The 15,319-nt window shown below is 35.4% G+C and overlaps 1 protein-coding gene across 1 annotated transcript in view; it reads left to right on the top strand.

Moving 5' to 3' along the window:
* The window catches only part of COL6A3 (collagen type VI alpha 3 chain), a 76,650-nt gene that overhangs the window by 52,983 nt on the left and 8,348 nt on the right, over positions 1–15,319 (top strand). The window contains exons 27-43 of the mRNA XM_072418513.1: positions 592–654; positions 2,215–2,265; positions 2,471–2,506; positions 3,614–3,676; positions 3,925–3,987; positions 4,093–4,125; positions 4,218–4,254; positions 4,435–4,446; positions 5,301–5,794; positions 6,218–6,314; positions 7,565–8,263; positions 8,790–8,892; positions 9,370–9,458; positions 10,318–10,608; positions 11,024–11,209; positions 12,911–13,081; positions 14,797–14,847. Of these exons, the coding sequence (XP_072274614.1) occupies positions 592–654; positions 2,215–2,265; positions 2,471–2,506; positions 3,614–3,676; positions 3,925–3,987; positions 4,093–4,125; positions 4,218–4,254; positions 4,435–4,446; positions 5,301–5,794; positions 6,218–6,314; positions 7,565–8,263; positions 8,790–8,892; positions 9,370–9,458; positions 10,318–10,608; positions 11,024–11,209; positions 12,911–13,081; positions 14,797–14,847 (2,539 nt within the window). The remainder of the gene's footprint in view (positions 1–591; positions 655–2,214; positions 2,266–2,470; positions 2,507–3,613; positions 3,677–3,924; positions 3,988–4,092; positions 4,126–4,217; positions 4,255–4,434; positions 4,447–5,300; positions 5,795–6,217; positions 6,315–7,564; positions 8,264–8,789; positions 8,893–9,369; positions 9,459–10,317; positions 10,609–11,023; positions 11,210–12,910; positions 13,082–14,796; positions 14,848–15,319) is intronic.

Below are 15,319 nucleotides of genomic sequence, written 5' to 3'. Positions count from 1 at the left end.
AAATAAAATGAAAGCAAATCTTAGAAATCAATTTGCCTACATAAGAAATATATATATATATATATATATATATATATATATAATATATCTAGAGATGCATAGAAAGTTTCCCTGACTTTGGCACATCATGATTTTTTTGTAGCCTCCTGTTTTATATCATCCACTATAAAGAAAGATAAAGATGAGAAGTTACCTGAAATCTCTTTATTAGTAAGAGTTATTGGATCAAAATGAAAGAGAACTTTTCCCTTAGTTACAACTTAAAGCTGAACTCTGGGCATATACAAAACACCAGTCATTTAAATATTTATTACTAAATTGCCATCAAATAGTGTTTAGAGCTAATCTATGCGTTTAGATTGTATTGTTGGTCTTTGTATATATATATATATTGTTTTACAGTAAGGTATATCCAGAATATATATTTTATCTAAAAACTAAAGTTACATTAATATTATGTAGATATACAATTGACAAAGCTACTAAGCATTACAGCTTAAAAAAATGAGGTAGCTTTAGTATTCATTTTAAATTTCTCTGTAATTGTAGTTACTTTAATTGTAGTTCATTTTAACCTTTCCCAATGTTTAGGGTGAGCCTGGAGATATTGGACCTAAAGGATCTGATGGACCTGTTGGACCACGTGGTGAGACAGTAAGTAGAGAAATATTTACCATCCATATGCAACTTCTAAAACTCATGAATATATTGCATGTGCAGCCATTTCCAACAGTATAATAAACAGTCATCAGAAAAGCACAAGCAGAATAAATTCTTTGAGTAAAATATGGGGGTTCTGTAAACAGAAAGCCGAGGCAGAGCTATTTGCACCAGAAGTTGCTAGCTGGAGACAAGAAAGGTAATTCCTGGTGCTTACAGAACTGTTCTTGGTAGATCTTATTAAAAAGTATAAGGTGAGGAAATGTGCAGGGTACAGCTGAATAATAAATGTAGATCCACATAACCAAACCAAAGTGGCAAACTAATGTACACTGTACCTGCAAATACAGTGTTTAGGTTTTTCCTTAAAACATTAGAGGTAGTTATTTTAAAGATCACTGTAGCCAATAGCAAGTAGTAATTAGTTGATCTTGATAATCCCAAATGGCTTCACATCTGTATAAGCAATATTATGCACACCTGTACATCCATTATACATAAATGAGTATTCTTTAGGTTAAATGAATGAACATGGGTAGAAGTGTTTTTTATCGACATCAGTTTTTCACCAAAAAATACGCTCCCTACCTATATGTATCAGTGTAGTCCTAAAAAGAAAAGGGAATTCATTCCTCAGCATTTGTGATAGTTCAGTAAATATAATTTAAATGGAACTAAAATGTTGCAGAGCACTTTAGGTATAATAGGATTGTTTTATGTATTTTTGATACAGTTCCCCCTTTCTTCATGTTATCTCTTCCTTTGCTGTGCACATGCTGTTGGCTCTTTGCATGACCTTTCTGGGATCTGTGCATATTTCAGCTGATTTTTAAGTACACAAAAATTATAGACAAACCTGTGTGTATTTTAACTCTGGAGTACAAAGTAAGTGTATTATAACAAAACATAAAAAGCATTGTCACCCTATAAAAGGAAATCACAGTGGAAACAAATGTTGCTTGTATAATTTAGGTAAAAGCAGGACATATATTAAAAAAGATTACACCGTGGGTCTGCAGCATTCCAGAGACCTTTCTGTTTAATGCTGTAAGGCAGAGGTGCTGCTATGAGCATTATTTTTGATCCCTTGCTCTTTATGTTGGCTTTATTTATAGCCCCACTGTTAAAATGTGCCCCAATTATAGCGGTTATAATTAATGTGCCCCCTGGTCCCCAGAGATAGAAACAGAATATTTTCTTTAGTGGTATATTAACTGCCTGCACTCCTGCTTACAAATGCCATCCTCACAATTCCAAACCTGATTTGGTTTGGAGGAACCAGAAGTTGGCAGATGGTACCAGACTGTAAGCAGGAAAAGCAGAGGTAAATATACTAACTTACCCCACCTCAGGGCACCATACCAAGTTGCTTTGGTGATTCCTTTGCCACTGTCTGCAGAGAGAAATCTGCAATTTGCAAAGCACATTGCCATGCCATTGTTTTGTAAATAGATATGTGAGGGTAAATAAAGGGTTGCCATATCAAAAAAATGTGAATAAAGCTAACAAAGTAAAGAAGAAGGAAGTAATGAAAACCAAATGTTATTTTTACAGGGAGATGATGGCCGTGATGGTGTTGGAAAACCTGGTCTTAAAGGCAGAAAGGTAAGAATTTTTTTCATAATAACTGGGCAGACATGTAGACAAGGAAATCTTGAAAACTCAACAAACGACTAGTTTTTGTTTATAACACTCATTAGGAGTTTTAGAAGGTAAATTCTAATAATATAAAAACTGTTTTACACTTTTGGTAAAATTTCAAGAAAATGAAAATGTTTAAATTACATGTTATCTTTTATGTTTTATTTAGGGTGAAACTGGGTTCCCTGGATATCCAGGACCAAAGGTAATCTGAAATTTTAACTTATTTTATTCAATCATATACTATCTCTTTTCTTAATATATTACCTAATTTACATTTAGAATTATCTAACCAGAAAAAAACAGTTACAGGTGAGATTGAACAGAAAAAAGTAAAACTGTTCTTTATATCGGTAGAGAAGGGATTTTGGGCTGTATGTGTTCCCATTGGAGATCTCTCCTGTCTCTGAAATACTGTCACAGTGACTGTATGCAAGGGAAAAATGTCAAAGCTGTACAAAGCATTGGTCAGACCACATCTGGAATATGCAGTCCAGTTTTGGACACCAGTTCACAAACTAAACTAATAAAAGAAATGGAGGAGCTCAGCTATGAGGAGAGATTAGCTGAACTGAATCTATTCTCCCTTGAGAAGAGACGTATAAGGGGAGATATTATCACTCTGTATAAATTTATTAATGGTCCATATAGATAATTCCCTTCCCCATTATTCACTTTGAGATCATTACAATGAACAAGAGGGCACTCTGCGTCTGGAGGAAAAGAAGTTTAAGCTCCGGATAAGGAAGGATTTCTTCACTGTAAGGTCTGTGAAAATGTGGAATGGGCTCCCTCGGGAAGTAGTTTCAGCAACTACTATAGATTGCTTTAAGAAAAAGCTGGATGCTTTTCTAGAAGCACAGAATATAACTGGGGATTAAAGCTTTAAAGTAAAAATAACAGAGACTGTTGATCCAGGGAACATCCGATTGCCTCATGGAATCTGGAAGGATTTTTTCCCCTGTTGAAGCAAATTGTACCAGGGTTTTTTTGCCTTCCTCTGGACCAACTATGACTTATAGGGTTTTATATCTGGGATATCTTTATTTCCCTAGTGGTTGAACTTGATGGAATTATGTCTTTTTTCAACCTAACCTACTATGTAACTATGTAATTATGTAAAGCGTAGCAATCAGTGATAAGAACTTGACAGTGGTTCTAAACCTTCTGGGGTTTTGTTTGATGTAATTAACTTTATAATTTAAATATGTTCTGTATTAATGATCAGAATTTGAATAGGTAATGGTTCTACCTGACTACTGTTCATATTTGCAATCTACATCAATAAACACCAAAATTATATTTTTTTTAGGGAGACTCTGGCGACAGAGGACCTAATGGAGAGCCTGGTCCTAAAGGAAGCAGAGGGCGAAGGGTAGGTTTTTTTTTAAGCAACAATTTGATAAAAGGACCAAAAAGTAATTTCGTATTACAAGCCTTTTACAGAATACCAGTGCAAAAATTGAATTATTTATTATCTCTGTTTTTAATTTTTAATTAATCAATTGGAAACCTTAGGTGGTTGTGCTGTATGTTAAACGTATATGCAATTTCCACCACAGCACAACTTAAAATCTATGATTGTCATTAAATGATGATATATTGTTTATGTGTTTTGTTTAGGGCTCTGCAGGTGACCCTGGTAAAATCGGCACTAAAGGTGATCCTGGACATCCAGGACCAAGTGTAAGTTACACAAAATGTGGATGTATAAATTATATGTACACATCTATGATTTTATAGTGAAGGAAAAGTCATTGTACTTACTAAGTGTGCATATTTATTTTCCAGGGCCTGAAGGGAGAACGAGAAGGCTCAAGAGATGTAAGAACTGGTCTATAGAGACATCATATGACGTAATCAATATATTTACATTCACAATATATTTTACTTTACTTTTTTAAATTTTTTTTCAGCAATGTGGACTTGTGAAGACTATCAAAAACACATGTCGTAAGTAATTCAACTGTGATAGCATGACAATAAATATAACATAAAATAAAGTTGCATGATTTAAAATATGTTTGTACAATGAAAATGAACATAGCAAAAGTTTTAGTGTTTTTATTTAAATTCTTAATTTCCTATTTTTTTTATTTCTTTGTGGACAATAATACTCCTCAACGTTTACAGCTTGCTGCTATGGTAAGTAAAATTATTTAATACTTTTTAACACAAATTTACCTGTTTTTTGATGAATTGTGTGGCCAGCCCAGTGTGCCTGATTTGTTCAAATATCTGCTACAATTTAAAAATCGATGCACACACATAATTGGGGTCCATCTAACGTAGACCCAAATGCAAATCTACACTTACCCTGAACCTGTAGCCAGGCTACTAACATTCAATTATTTATATTTTAAGCAGTAAATGTGCTTTAAAACAAGCCTTTACTGACCTTTGTAGCTGTGGGCACTGTGGAGCTCAAGCGTCATCAGGATTTTCCTTTCCTCAGTCAATCAGAGAGCACTAGAGGCTTTGAATGGGGAGACTTGTCCCCATTTAACCTCTAGTGCCGGGGATCGCACACTGACACCATGAGGATTCCCAGGGCTGCATGAATGAATGCATACCACTGCGATCCCTGGGCACTAGAGGTTAATTGACAACTAGTGCCCTGGGATCGCACACACGAGGATTCCTAGGGCTGCATGAATCAATGCAGCCCTGGGAATCCTCCTGTAATGATTTCCTGGAACTTCCTATGGGTCTGCGAAATCAGTTCGCCGAAATTTTGGGGACCCATTGGAAGTTCGAGGAAATTTTTTTGAGAATGCCAGAGACATTCTCTCTCATCCTTAGTTAGTATACTCAGGCTATGAATCATGCAACATGTATTCAGTAAAAGCTATTTATTACCCAGTTTACTGCCTCTTGCAGCTGATTATGTTAAAAGTGGCTACCTTGTACATCTAGGCAATGCTTTGTTTACCCTACAAAGTGATTCATGCCATCTTGGATACATTGTAAAATATCATAAATTGTTCTTCATTAAACAGGTCAAAAAGAATGCCCTCTGTTCCCCACTGACCTGGTATTTGCTATTGACACGTCTTCTGATGTGAATCGAAACCAATTTAATAACATGAAGGAAGCAGTTCTGCGATTGGTAAACCAACTGGCAATTTCCGAGAGCAACTGTCCTAGAGGAGCCCGTGTTGCCCTGCTTACCTACAATAGTGATGTCACCACAGAAGTTCGCTTTTCTGAAGGCCTCAGGAAACAAGCACTGCTTGCTGAGATACGAAACTTGCAACTGGTCACATCTAACAAGCAGAGAAGCCTTGATGGTGTCATGTCTTTTGTGGCACGGAACACATTTAAGAGGTCACGTGGCGGATTTCTAACCAGAAAGGTGGCTGTGTTCTTCAGTAATGCTCCAACTAGAGCCTCCCCACAGCTAAATGAGGCTGTACTCAAACTGTATGATGCTGGTGTGTCTTCAGTGTTCCTTACAACAAGAGAGGACAGGCCATTATCCAATGCATTAAAGGTAAGTGTAAGGGAATCAATGGATAGCTATTAAAATTGGAAGCATCCCAAGGCAAAACCAAACATATAGCTACATTTTATTTATATAGGTACCTTGTGTCATGATTTAAATGTCTGTATGTTCTATTTAGTAGAGTTAAAAAAAATCTATCCAAATTACTGAGTTGTTAACTAATGATAGATCACAAAATTCACAATCGATTTAAGGGCCAGGGTCACTGGGTCTAAGTCTTTTGTCAATAACATGAGTTTGACATCAGTTTGAGACACTTATATTACAGAGTTTTTTGACATGTGCATTTGACCTTTACTTGATAACCTTCTTATTTGCGTTAGGCCTACTTTGAGTGGGCTATATAGCAAACCAGTGATCTATGTTATGGATTGATAATGAATACTTTGTTTTCATTTCTTTTATTCCTAGATTAATAACACAGAAGCAGGTCAGGCTATACTGCTTGGAGGCGGCGCTCAGTTTAATGAAACCATCCGCAAAGTTCTTTCCTGTTTTGTATGTCTAGGTAAGTGATATCTTCTTTAATGTATTATAGTGTTCAAAATAAAACATGGATAACAGGTATATCTTTTTGCATTGTGACATTCTTATAAAACAGGTAACTAGTATTTTAGTTTTAGGTAGATGTTGGTCAATTACATTATCCACAATTATTGTGTGTCTTGGGAAATCCGATGCAACATCTTCCCTCTATTCTTCTGTACATGCTTATGCACACTTTGTAGTTCCATCTTTTATGCTACAACAAGTCTAACTCATTCTACAGAATTCAACAAAATAGCATGACATTTTCTTTTCAGGCGCACTTCAAAACCATAAAATGTGACTCCACTTTTGTTAAAAAAAGGATTATTACTGATAACATTTTCAAAAAGCATTGGATTGAAGAGCACATTTACACCTGAACACAGTTAGCTTCAGTGCACACATTTTTGTTGTGTTGAGGCACATCATGTAAAAATAGGTCATCCCACATTTTTTGCAGCACAACTGAACACAACACACAAAGTGCTGCAATGCACTGTAACGTAGCTGTATTTTTGCCATGCTTAGACCAAAAAATGAATGGCGTTGCAACCCACTAACGTCTACATGAAGCAGTACTGGATGTGTTTTATAGTACACATAGGAGTCCATGTGATAGGACAGTGGCGCAGGGGCACAGTTGGAAGCTTTGTCACTTTGTTATAGGAACCTGAAAGCTAAGCACTAGTTATATAAGAGAGCTACTCTTACAGTGGAGCTACCCTCACATTGCAATGGTTAAACTCTTGTTTTTGCCTGTTAATCCAGTTTACATAATATTTTTCCATCTCACCTAGCAGCAGGTGAGCTACTCTTCTCACTTTCAGGTTGTGGGCAGACACTTGGCATCCCTATTACAATGCAGGACTCTTGGTCATGCATCATGGAGTGATGTCAGGCCTGTACCCCAGCATGGAGCATCTAAATAAGGAAGATTCACAAGATTGGTTGCACAGATTTATTAAGAGTTAAGCTGTAATGGCAGAATCCCTGGTTATTTAATTTTTTTAAATGTAAAGATTTAAAAGCAATAAAAACTGTCTTTTATAATTACAATAACATGTTACAGTTAAAATTAAATTTTAGTCATTGGTTTACTTACACTTTAATAATCACCCAAGTATGTAGCAAAAGAGACTGTGTTTGTATAAAGAGAGGGATAATTCTGGTGTGCCAGGGACAACATGAACTTAAAATGTATATTTATCAAACTTTGTTTTTTATCCATAGATGTGTGTGAGCCAGCTGGTGAATGTGGAATTGGCGCCCCCAGGGGTGATGTCCGCTTCAGACGGTCAGCAGCTACTGATGTAGACATTGATTTAGCCTTCCTCCTCGACAGTTCAGACTCCACAAACGCAGACCAGTTTGCAGAAATAAAGAGATTTGTCTCCCATGTGATAGGACAGTTGGAGCTCAGTCCAGATCCTAAATCTTCTTCCCACCATGCACGCATATCAGTACTCCAGCATGCTCCCTATGAACATGAAATCAATTCCAGCTTTCCTCCTGTAAAAATTGACGTAGGACTGACTGAATACACTGAGAAAGAGAAACTACAGGCATTTGTTTTAACTAAAATGGCTCAGCTGTATGGAACACGGTCACTGAACAGTGCTATCAAGTATGTGGTAGAACATGTGTTTGAGAGCGCTCCCAACCCAAGGGCCATGAAGGTCATCTTCCTTATTTTGACTGGAGATGTGAAGCCTCAAGAGCTCAAACAGTTGCGCCAAACCGTGATCGAGGCCAAATGCAAGGGCTTCTTCTTTGTGATCTTGAGTGTAGGAAAGAAGGTGCATACTGGACATTTGAACTCACTGGCTAGTGAACCACATGATGTTTTCTCCAAGAAAGTTGGAAAGGCATCAGAACTAAATGAAGAGACCATGCTGAGATTTGGAATACAACTTCCAGGATTTATCAGCAGTAAGTGTGAACATAATATGAATCTGTACACATAATCACTACTTGTAATCCTAAAAAAGTTTTGGCTTTAAATACACTTTAGATATTAAATGCAAGTATCCATAACACTTGTGTAGCCCAATAAACAGTCTGTGATAATATACCAGCAGGAAATTTTCAAATCATCGTATGAAAGAATGCATTCTTGGATAGTTTTTAGATGTGCATGCCTCTTGCTCTTCCTGCCATTATGAATTTCAAAGAGGGTTCTATAAATGAGTCTTTACATATATCTTAGGGATAAATTTGGACAGCAGAAAAAAGGAGATAAATATGTTTATTTTAAAACTTGAGTTTCAATTGAATTGAAAGTTAGGTAAGTGTGCAAAGGAAGTTAAATCCCTCAGTTCATTTAACGACTAGTAAATATGACCTAACAGTTATTTCATACCTAGCAAAACAAACCTATTAGTAAGTTAAGATTCATAATAATTGTCTTAATAATAATAATTCTCATAATTGTTCATGTTTATCTATCCCTTCACAGGTGAAAATGCATTCCATCTATCTCCTGAAATCCAAAAGCACTGTGAATGGTTCCAGAATGACCAGCCTCCAAACACTGTACAGAATGAAAGCACCAATGAAGCGTGAGTGAGACTGATCTTTCATCTGTCCAAATGTGATTTTCAGTATTAATATTAAATAGTGTCAATCAATTGAAATATTTTTGATTCTGATATAGACAAAGCTTAGCAAGATATAAGATAAGTAAAAAAACATTCCTATTCAATCTGAAGCTGTTGCTTTGTCTGTGTTACTACTACCAGATTCCAAATTTTAAGTACCACCTCTGAGGTTTATGCTGGTTTCATTCTCTCTGGTTGTTGAAGGTAATACAGACAAATCGTTGTTATGAATATAATAATATGAAACATTTTTTAAAATAAGGTATATAAAGTGCTTGTGTTAATAAAGTAACACCTATCTAGCTGTAGTTTGTTAGTGCAGATATTAAGAAGAAAAAAATCTACTTAGCTGAATGGGCAGCAAGAAAAGTTTTCCAGCAGAACATTATTTTATACATGTGATGTAAAAAGTCACAGCTCTGACATTCTGCATTGCAGGACTGAAGGTGCTCTAGTATCTGATGAAATATTGTCCAGCGCAAAACCTGAAATTGTTACGGTACGAACAAGCATCAACACTCTTTCAGGTAACTAAATTACTATGAAATGATTGTGTGAATTTATATGTGTTGTTATTCATGCCTTTGTGAAAGTCACAATCAACTTGTGTATTCTTATGAATTTTTCTTTTGTTGACAAAAAAAAATTCAAGACTTCTTTTCCCCAAAACTTTTTGCATATATATGATTTAATTACAAATAAAGCCCAAGCCCTGGCTTTCCGTAGATCAAGAAAACAATAAAACCTCTTTAACATTTTTATTGTCTGTATTTCTCTGTTACAAAATACACAAACTATGTTGAATGCACCCTTTGAACATGGCTGTGAGTTTTATCTTCATGTTTTTCATGCCATGGGGACATCTAGTGAGGGAAGAACACCAGATAATACTTAAAAATAGGGATTATATGCCTTCCTCACTATACCTGTGGTCATCAACACTTTGAAAGTCACAGACCACTAAATTTACCGACTCTGTACTGTGCATGCCCTTGGAGCCCAGTGCCACTCAAAGGGAAAGTAACTTCCCCCAGAGTGATGATGCCAGAACCCACCCACTCTCCCATCGCAGGTCTGAGCATGCTAAGAGAGAGTGGGCGGCTTGTGTCCAGAGACACAACCCGCTCACTGCCCTGAGCCTGCAATGCAAACATGGGACATGATCCGCGGTGCGCCCCCTTAGCGGGGTCAGGAGAAGGACCACCAAACTATTCTCAGCGACTGCTGCTCTATACAAAACTACAATAAGTCAACTCCAATGACTTCTCTCATAAGGTACCATCTCTAATGGGTCTTCTAAAAAAAACTTAGATATTATATGTTGTAGACATTTACTTATGATCATTTTCATTTTCCATTGGCTAATATTGCTACTTTTCCTTCAAGATGTTACCTTGACTCCAGAAACCACAACAACTCAGAGGACTGAGCTTCGAGTATTTGATGTTACAGAAAATAGTGTACGTCTAAACTGGGCCGGTTCAGATTCCCAGAAAGCCCATGTCTATGAGCTCAGCGTCATATCACTGGCAGACCAGAGTCTAGTCCTCAAGCAAAATGTCACAGGCACTGAAAGACTCATTGGAGGACTGAAAAGTGGACAAATATACCAAGTCACCATTACAGGGCAACACAAAAGCCTTGGCCTGGTCACTTACCAAGCAACCTTTACTACTAGTAAGTCTCTGGGTTCTTACATCTTGTTAAGGAATGTGATTTAGTAGTAAAACAGAATTTGTATTGTGGTTGCGGACATTACTCTAGAACATTTTTTGCTGCCTATAACAACTAGTTGACTTCTACCAATCATTTCTAATGTGTGGAGTTGGAAATGAGACAGGAATGCTGACTGGTTGCTGTTGTCCTATTTACTTGGCAAATTAAATTATCACTTAGCAAAGTTCACTTTGCTTAATGAGTGAGATGAAGCTCTGTATAGTAAATGTTCACTACTTTTTAAATCAACTGAATTATCCTCTGTAGAGTGTTAATTTTTGTAAAGTGAACAACCTACATTCCTTTATTAAAACCCCCACTATCTTTTAACATCTTTTAACATCAAGTTTCCATATGACTTGTGTTTCCTCTACAGGCAACTCACAACCCAAGGTTGAGGTCGTGGAGCCAGTGGTTGTGGTAGCTGAAGCAGTTGTACCAGAAGTTGTGGATCCAGAAGTTTTAGTACAAGAGGATGTGGCACCAGAGGTTATAGTGCCAGAGATTGTGGAGAAATCTGACACATCAGTGAAAACAGAACCACTGAACAGTCCTGAGATAGGTAAGTGTTATAGTAATACCTAAAAAAAAAACGTTATGATCTCTGTAGGCTTGGAAGTTAGGCCTGTTATGTGGTGAAAAATTAGTGAATGTAAGACATGAAAAACATTACAACTTTCACAGAAGACCTCAGGTGCCAACTAATAGCCAAATTTAAAGTTATGCTAAGACATAAAAAAAATAAAACATAAAGTGATAAACTAAATTTGTTACAGTATGGGTTAACCTTTATGGTTTAGTGTCAGGGAGTTAAGTGCTATGGTAGTTAGTAGGTTAGAATGAGGTCTTATTAAGCGACAAGGGTTTGTCCTAATACATATTTTTGTCACGCAAATCTATAATGAAAAAAGCTTATGTACCTCTAATAAATTCATTCTTAGTGCAGCCATTTTCAAAATAATTATCTGAAAAATTCTAAATTATGCAAACATTGCAGTCTTATATGTTTTGGCACCAATTTATGCACTAAAAGCAATATCTAAATTGGCTAAATATCTATCACGGTGATCTTGATTATACCTTAGTTGTGAAGGTTGTGCATGAACGAAATAAGATACTTGTCTATTTATCTTACAAATTTTAAACTTGTTCTACATTTTACTTGGGCACCCAATTTTTAACTAATTGGAATGTTTCCTTTATTCATACTGCAACCAATGCAATTCTGACAGCTTGGGTTTATGTTTTGCCACTATTTCAATATTTTAAAGCACCTGCAGTTAGATATATATTATAAATTTTTCAAAATATAGTCCAATATTAGTTCTATGGTTGAATGTGATGTTTAGAATATTTAAGTGTATAAAGGTATTTATATATTTATGTTATAAAGTCATTTACAATGTGTTTTAACTTCTTCTTACAACTATTCAAATACCATTTTTCTTTTTTTGAGAGCACTACAGTTTAAAACAATTAAAAAAGATACATATGTTGGGATGAAATGTATTAATACTATTGTGTATATCTTGTTAAATAACAGTTATTGAGGAGTAATTTAATAAAGGTAGAGAGGTGATTTAATAAATGATTGAGAGGTAATTTAATAAAGGTAAAGAGGGTTACTTTTTTAATGTAAATGTTCATTGATATTAGTAAATAATATGAAGCTATGTTTACTTTAATCATTCCATCATGTACCCAAAAAACATGTTTTTTTCCCTTTCACAAAAATGGCTATTCAAAGTAAATACAACCTTACCTAATTCACAGCTCTCAGTGAACACTTTCTTCTTCTTTAATAATCTAGATATACTTATATATATTGCATGTAGAAAATATGCCTAGATTAGGAAAGAATATTCTGTTCATTAATTTTAGTAAGTTACTTTAAAAACATTTAAATCTTATTGAATATTTAATTGTTACATAAATGCAATAGACATAAATTAAAGCAACCTACATTTTGGTTGTATTCTATTGCACACCATCCAGCTTAGAAATACAACCATAGTAATTGCCCAATTACAGAAAATAATATATCTCAGTCATCGCTGAGTAAAATAAAATCATATTTCTTTGCAATAAAACATGAAGATCATTCAATGTAATTTGATTCATTTAGAGTCCACAAGGCTAACATTTTTCAGTTCTTCTTTAAACCTTAAAGGGATGAAAGGCCCCTGGTAAACCCTTAGGTATGCCCAATGTCCACCTGTTCACCTTGTAACTCTAGAAACTTTTTGAAATTCCACTTTAACAGATCCTTGTGAGCTAGATCTGGACATGGGCACCCAATGCAAGGAGAATGAGGTTAAGTGGTTCTTTGACAAGACAAACAAGATTTGCACCCAGGTTTGGTATGGTGGGTGTGGTGGCAATGCCAATAGATTTGACACAGAAGCTGAATGCATCAGTAGGTGTCAAACAACATGTAAGTATCAGACCCAGGAAAACTGATCTACCATTCACTTTTCTTTTAAAATAACGTTTTTTATTTCTTAAGACTTCTTTCCCACAGGCTTCACATTTTACAGCAACTACAGACAACATGATGGATTCAATCTTTTCCTTTCACTATAATCTTGCTTGTTCTGCATGAAAGCATGAAAGACAATCATCACTGTTAACCATCAGTCATCTTCATCAACAGGCCAAGACTTTTCCTAGTAAAAAAATGCAGCATCTAATTGCTTTAGGGCTGATAATCCATTGTCATTATAGGTATTTCCATCTGTGTCTCATGCAACATCAAATGAACATATCCACATGGATTATTTTGTTCCTCTTTGCTGTTAGTATAGAAATCCCAAGAAGTGTGAAAGCCTAACCTCAGGAGTTATGTTATATAATGCTCCAAAACTCCATCATGTCTGTACAGCTTCTTCTGATCCCAAATATTTCATAATGTTTATAAGATGGACCTATAGTAAATTGTATTATGAAAAACTGAAAGGTAATCAAAATGTATGTACATTGTTTAACTGAAAAGAAAATGCAAAGTCTATATTTAAATGTACATACACTGTAAATATGGTCAGTTCTAAGAAAAAAAGAGCTTGTTGTTAAAGAATCACAAACTACTATTTGTGCTTTTAGCAGAAGCAAGATACTTCATTCCCAATATGTCACCATTTTAAACAGACTCTTCACGTTTAATGTTTATTGAAGAATGGAACAGATGGGTATATACATGAGGCAAGGAAGTTATTCAGCCCACCAGGTCCACTAAAATTTACATTTTTGGTGACCCTATTTAAAAAAAATCATTTTTGGTCTGGTTTTACCGATTTTACTTGATTTGAATTCAAGTACACTATAAGCTTCACTTGACTTATTCTTTAAATGCAATGTCACCAATAAAAGAATGTTTGTACTTCCAGCAACTCACTACTTGGATTAAGTTGGACCTGTAGATTGGTAGCATAATTCCTTTACCAATTCTTAGCATAATTCCTTTTTTAGTAAAGGTTTGTAAATTAAAACTTTACAAATATTGCGCAGAAAAGCCACACAGTACTGTTCAGTCTTGCACTCCTTTTCAAAGATATCAGTGCCATCTTTATTATTATATATGAATTGTCTTAACATATTGGCATTGTTTTTCACTCCCCTATATAAAATCACTGCAGTGAAAAGGACTGTGTTAATAAGCTTTTGTTCAGGTTTTCCAGTATATCGAAATTTGAAATCTGTGTGGAGCAGGTCAAACACAAGTCAGAAAATTATCAAATGTGCCTGTCAATTCATTTTGAAATCTCTCAAAAGCATTGCAAACTGATTTCAAAGTGATGCCATTGAGACAAGGCTAAAGCACATTGATACAGAAGCTTATGGTAATTTTATTAGAAGCTCAGAGCCTTTGTAGTACTCAAAACTCATCCTTCATTTTTTTGTTGTAACTAACAATTCATTCCATCATTACTTCCTAGGTTTTTAATAAAGCAACATGTTTTGCTTTGCTAACTGCTGTTTTCTTTCTAGAAAGTAGATGCAGATAATTTGTGAACCTTATAATTTTCTGAACCTTCTTCAATTGAACCTTCATCACACAGGAATAATAATCAATAACTTTTCTATATTATACTTTTTCCAAGTCAATTGCAAATGTGTCATTTTAATAAATATAACCTATTCTCTTTTTCTTAGTGGTTGAGAAATCCATGCAGCTACCAGCGTTGGAAACAAAAACACTCGCAGGTAATTACACAAGACGCCCATTAAGGAGACAAATGGTCAGGCGCAGACGGATTCAACCAGACAAAGCTCACCTTTATCAAAAGAGGACTTCTGTGAATTAAAGATACCATGTGATTTATTTTAAAGCATCAGACAACTACCACTTCAAGTTTTAACCTCTTGCACCTGTATGGGCATTGTTGAAACACCCCTAGGCATGTTAGATCCTTGGCTCAGCTCAGATTAACACACAGTTTAAAATTAAAAACCTATATCTATTTGGGTACTATGTGTGAAACATGTGGTAGAAATGATGTTGTTGCTGTAGAAGCCAATCAGACTCCTCGTTGCATCCTGAAATCTGAAAGGCAAATGGAAACAACATGAAATATTCTTGTTAGCATTGTTTTCATACATAAGCCCCTTAGTGAGATATTAGGTTTAATTTACTAAAGGAGCAGTGACTGTTCACACAAAGCAGTGACTGTTCACA

Source organism: Pyxicephalus adspersus, chromosome 7 (assembly GCF_032062135.1).
Source record: "Pyxicephalus adspersus chromosome 7, UCB_Pads_2.0, whole genome shotgun sequence".
NCBI lineage: Eukaryota > Metazoa > Chordata > Amphibia > Anura > Pyxicephalidae > Pyxicephalus > Pyxicephalus adspersus.
This window is presented reverse-complemented; position numbering and strand designations above follow the sequence as displayed.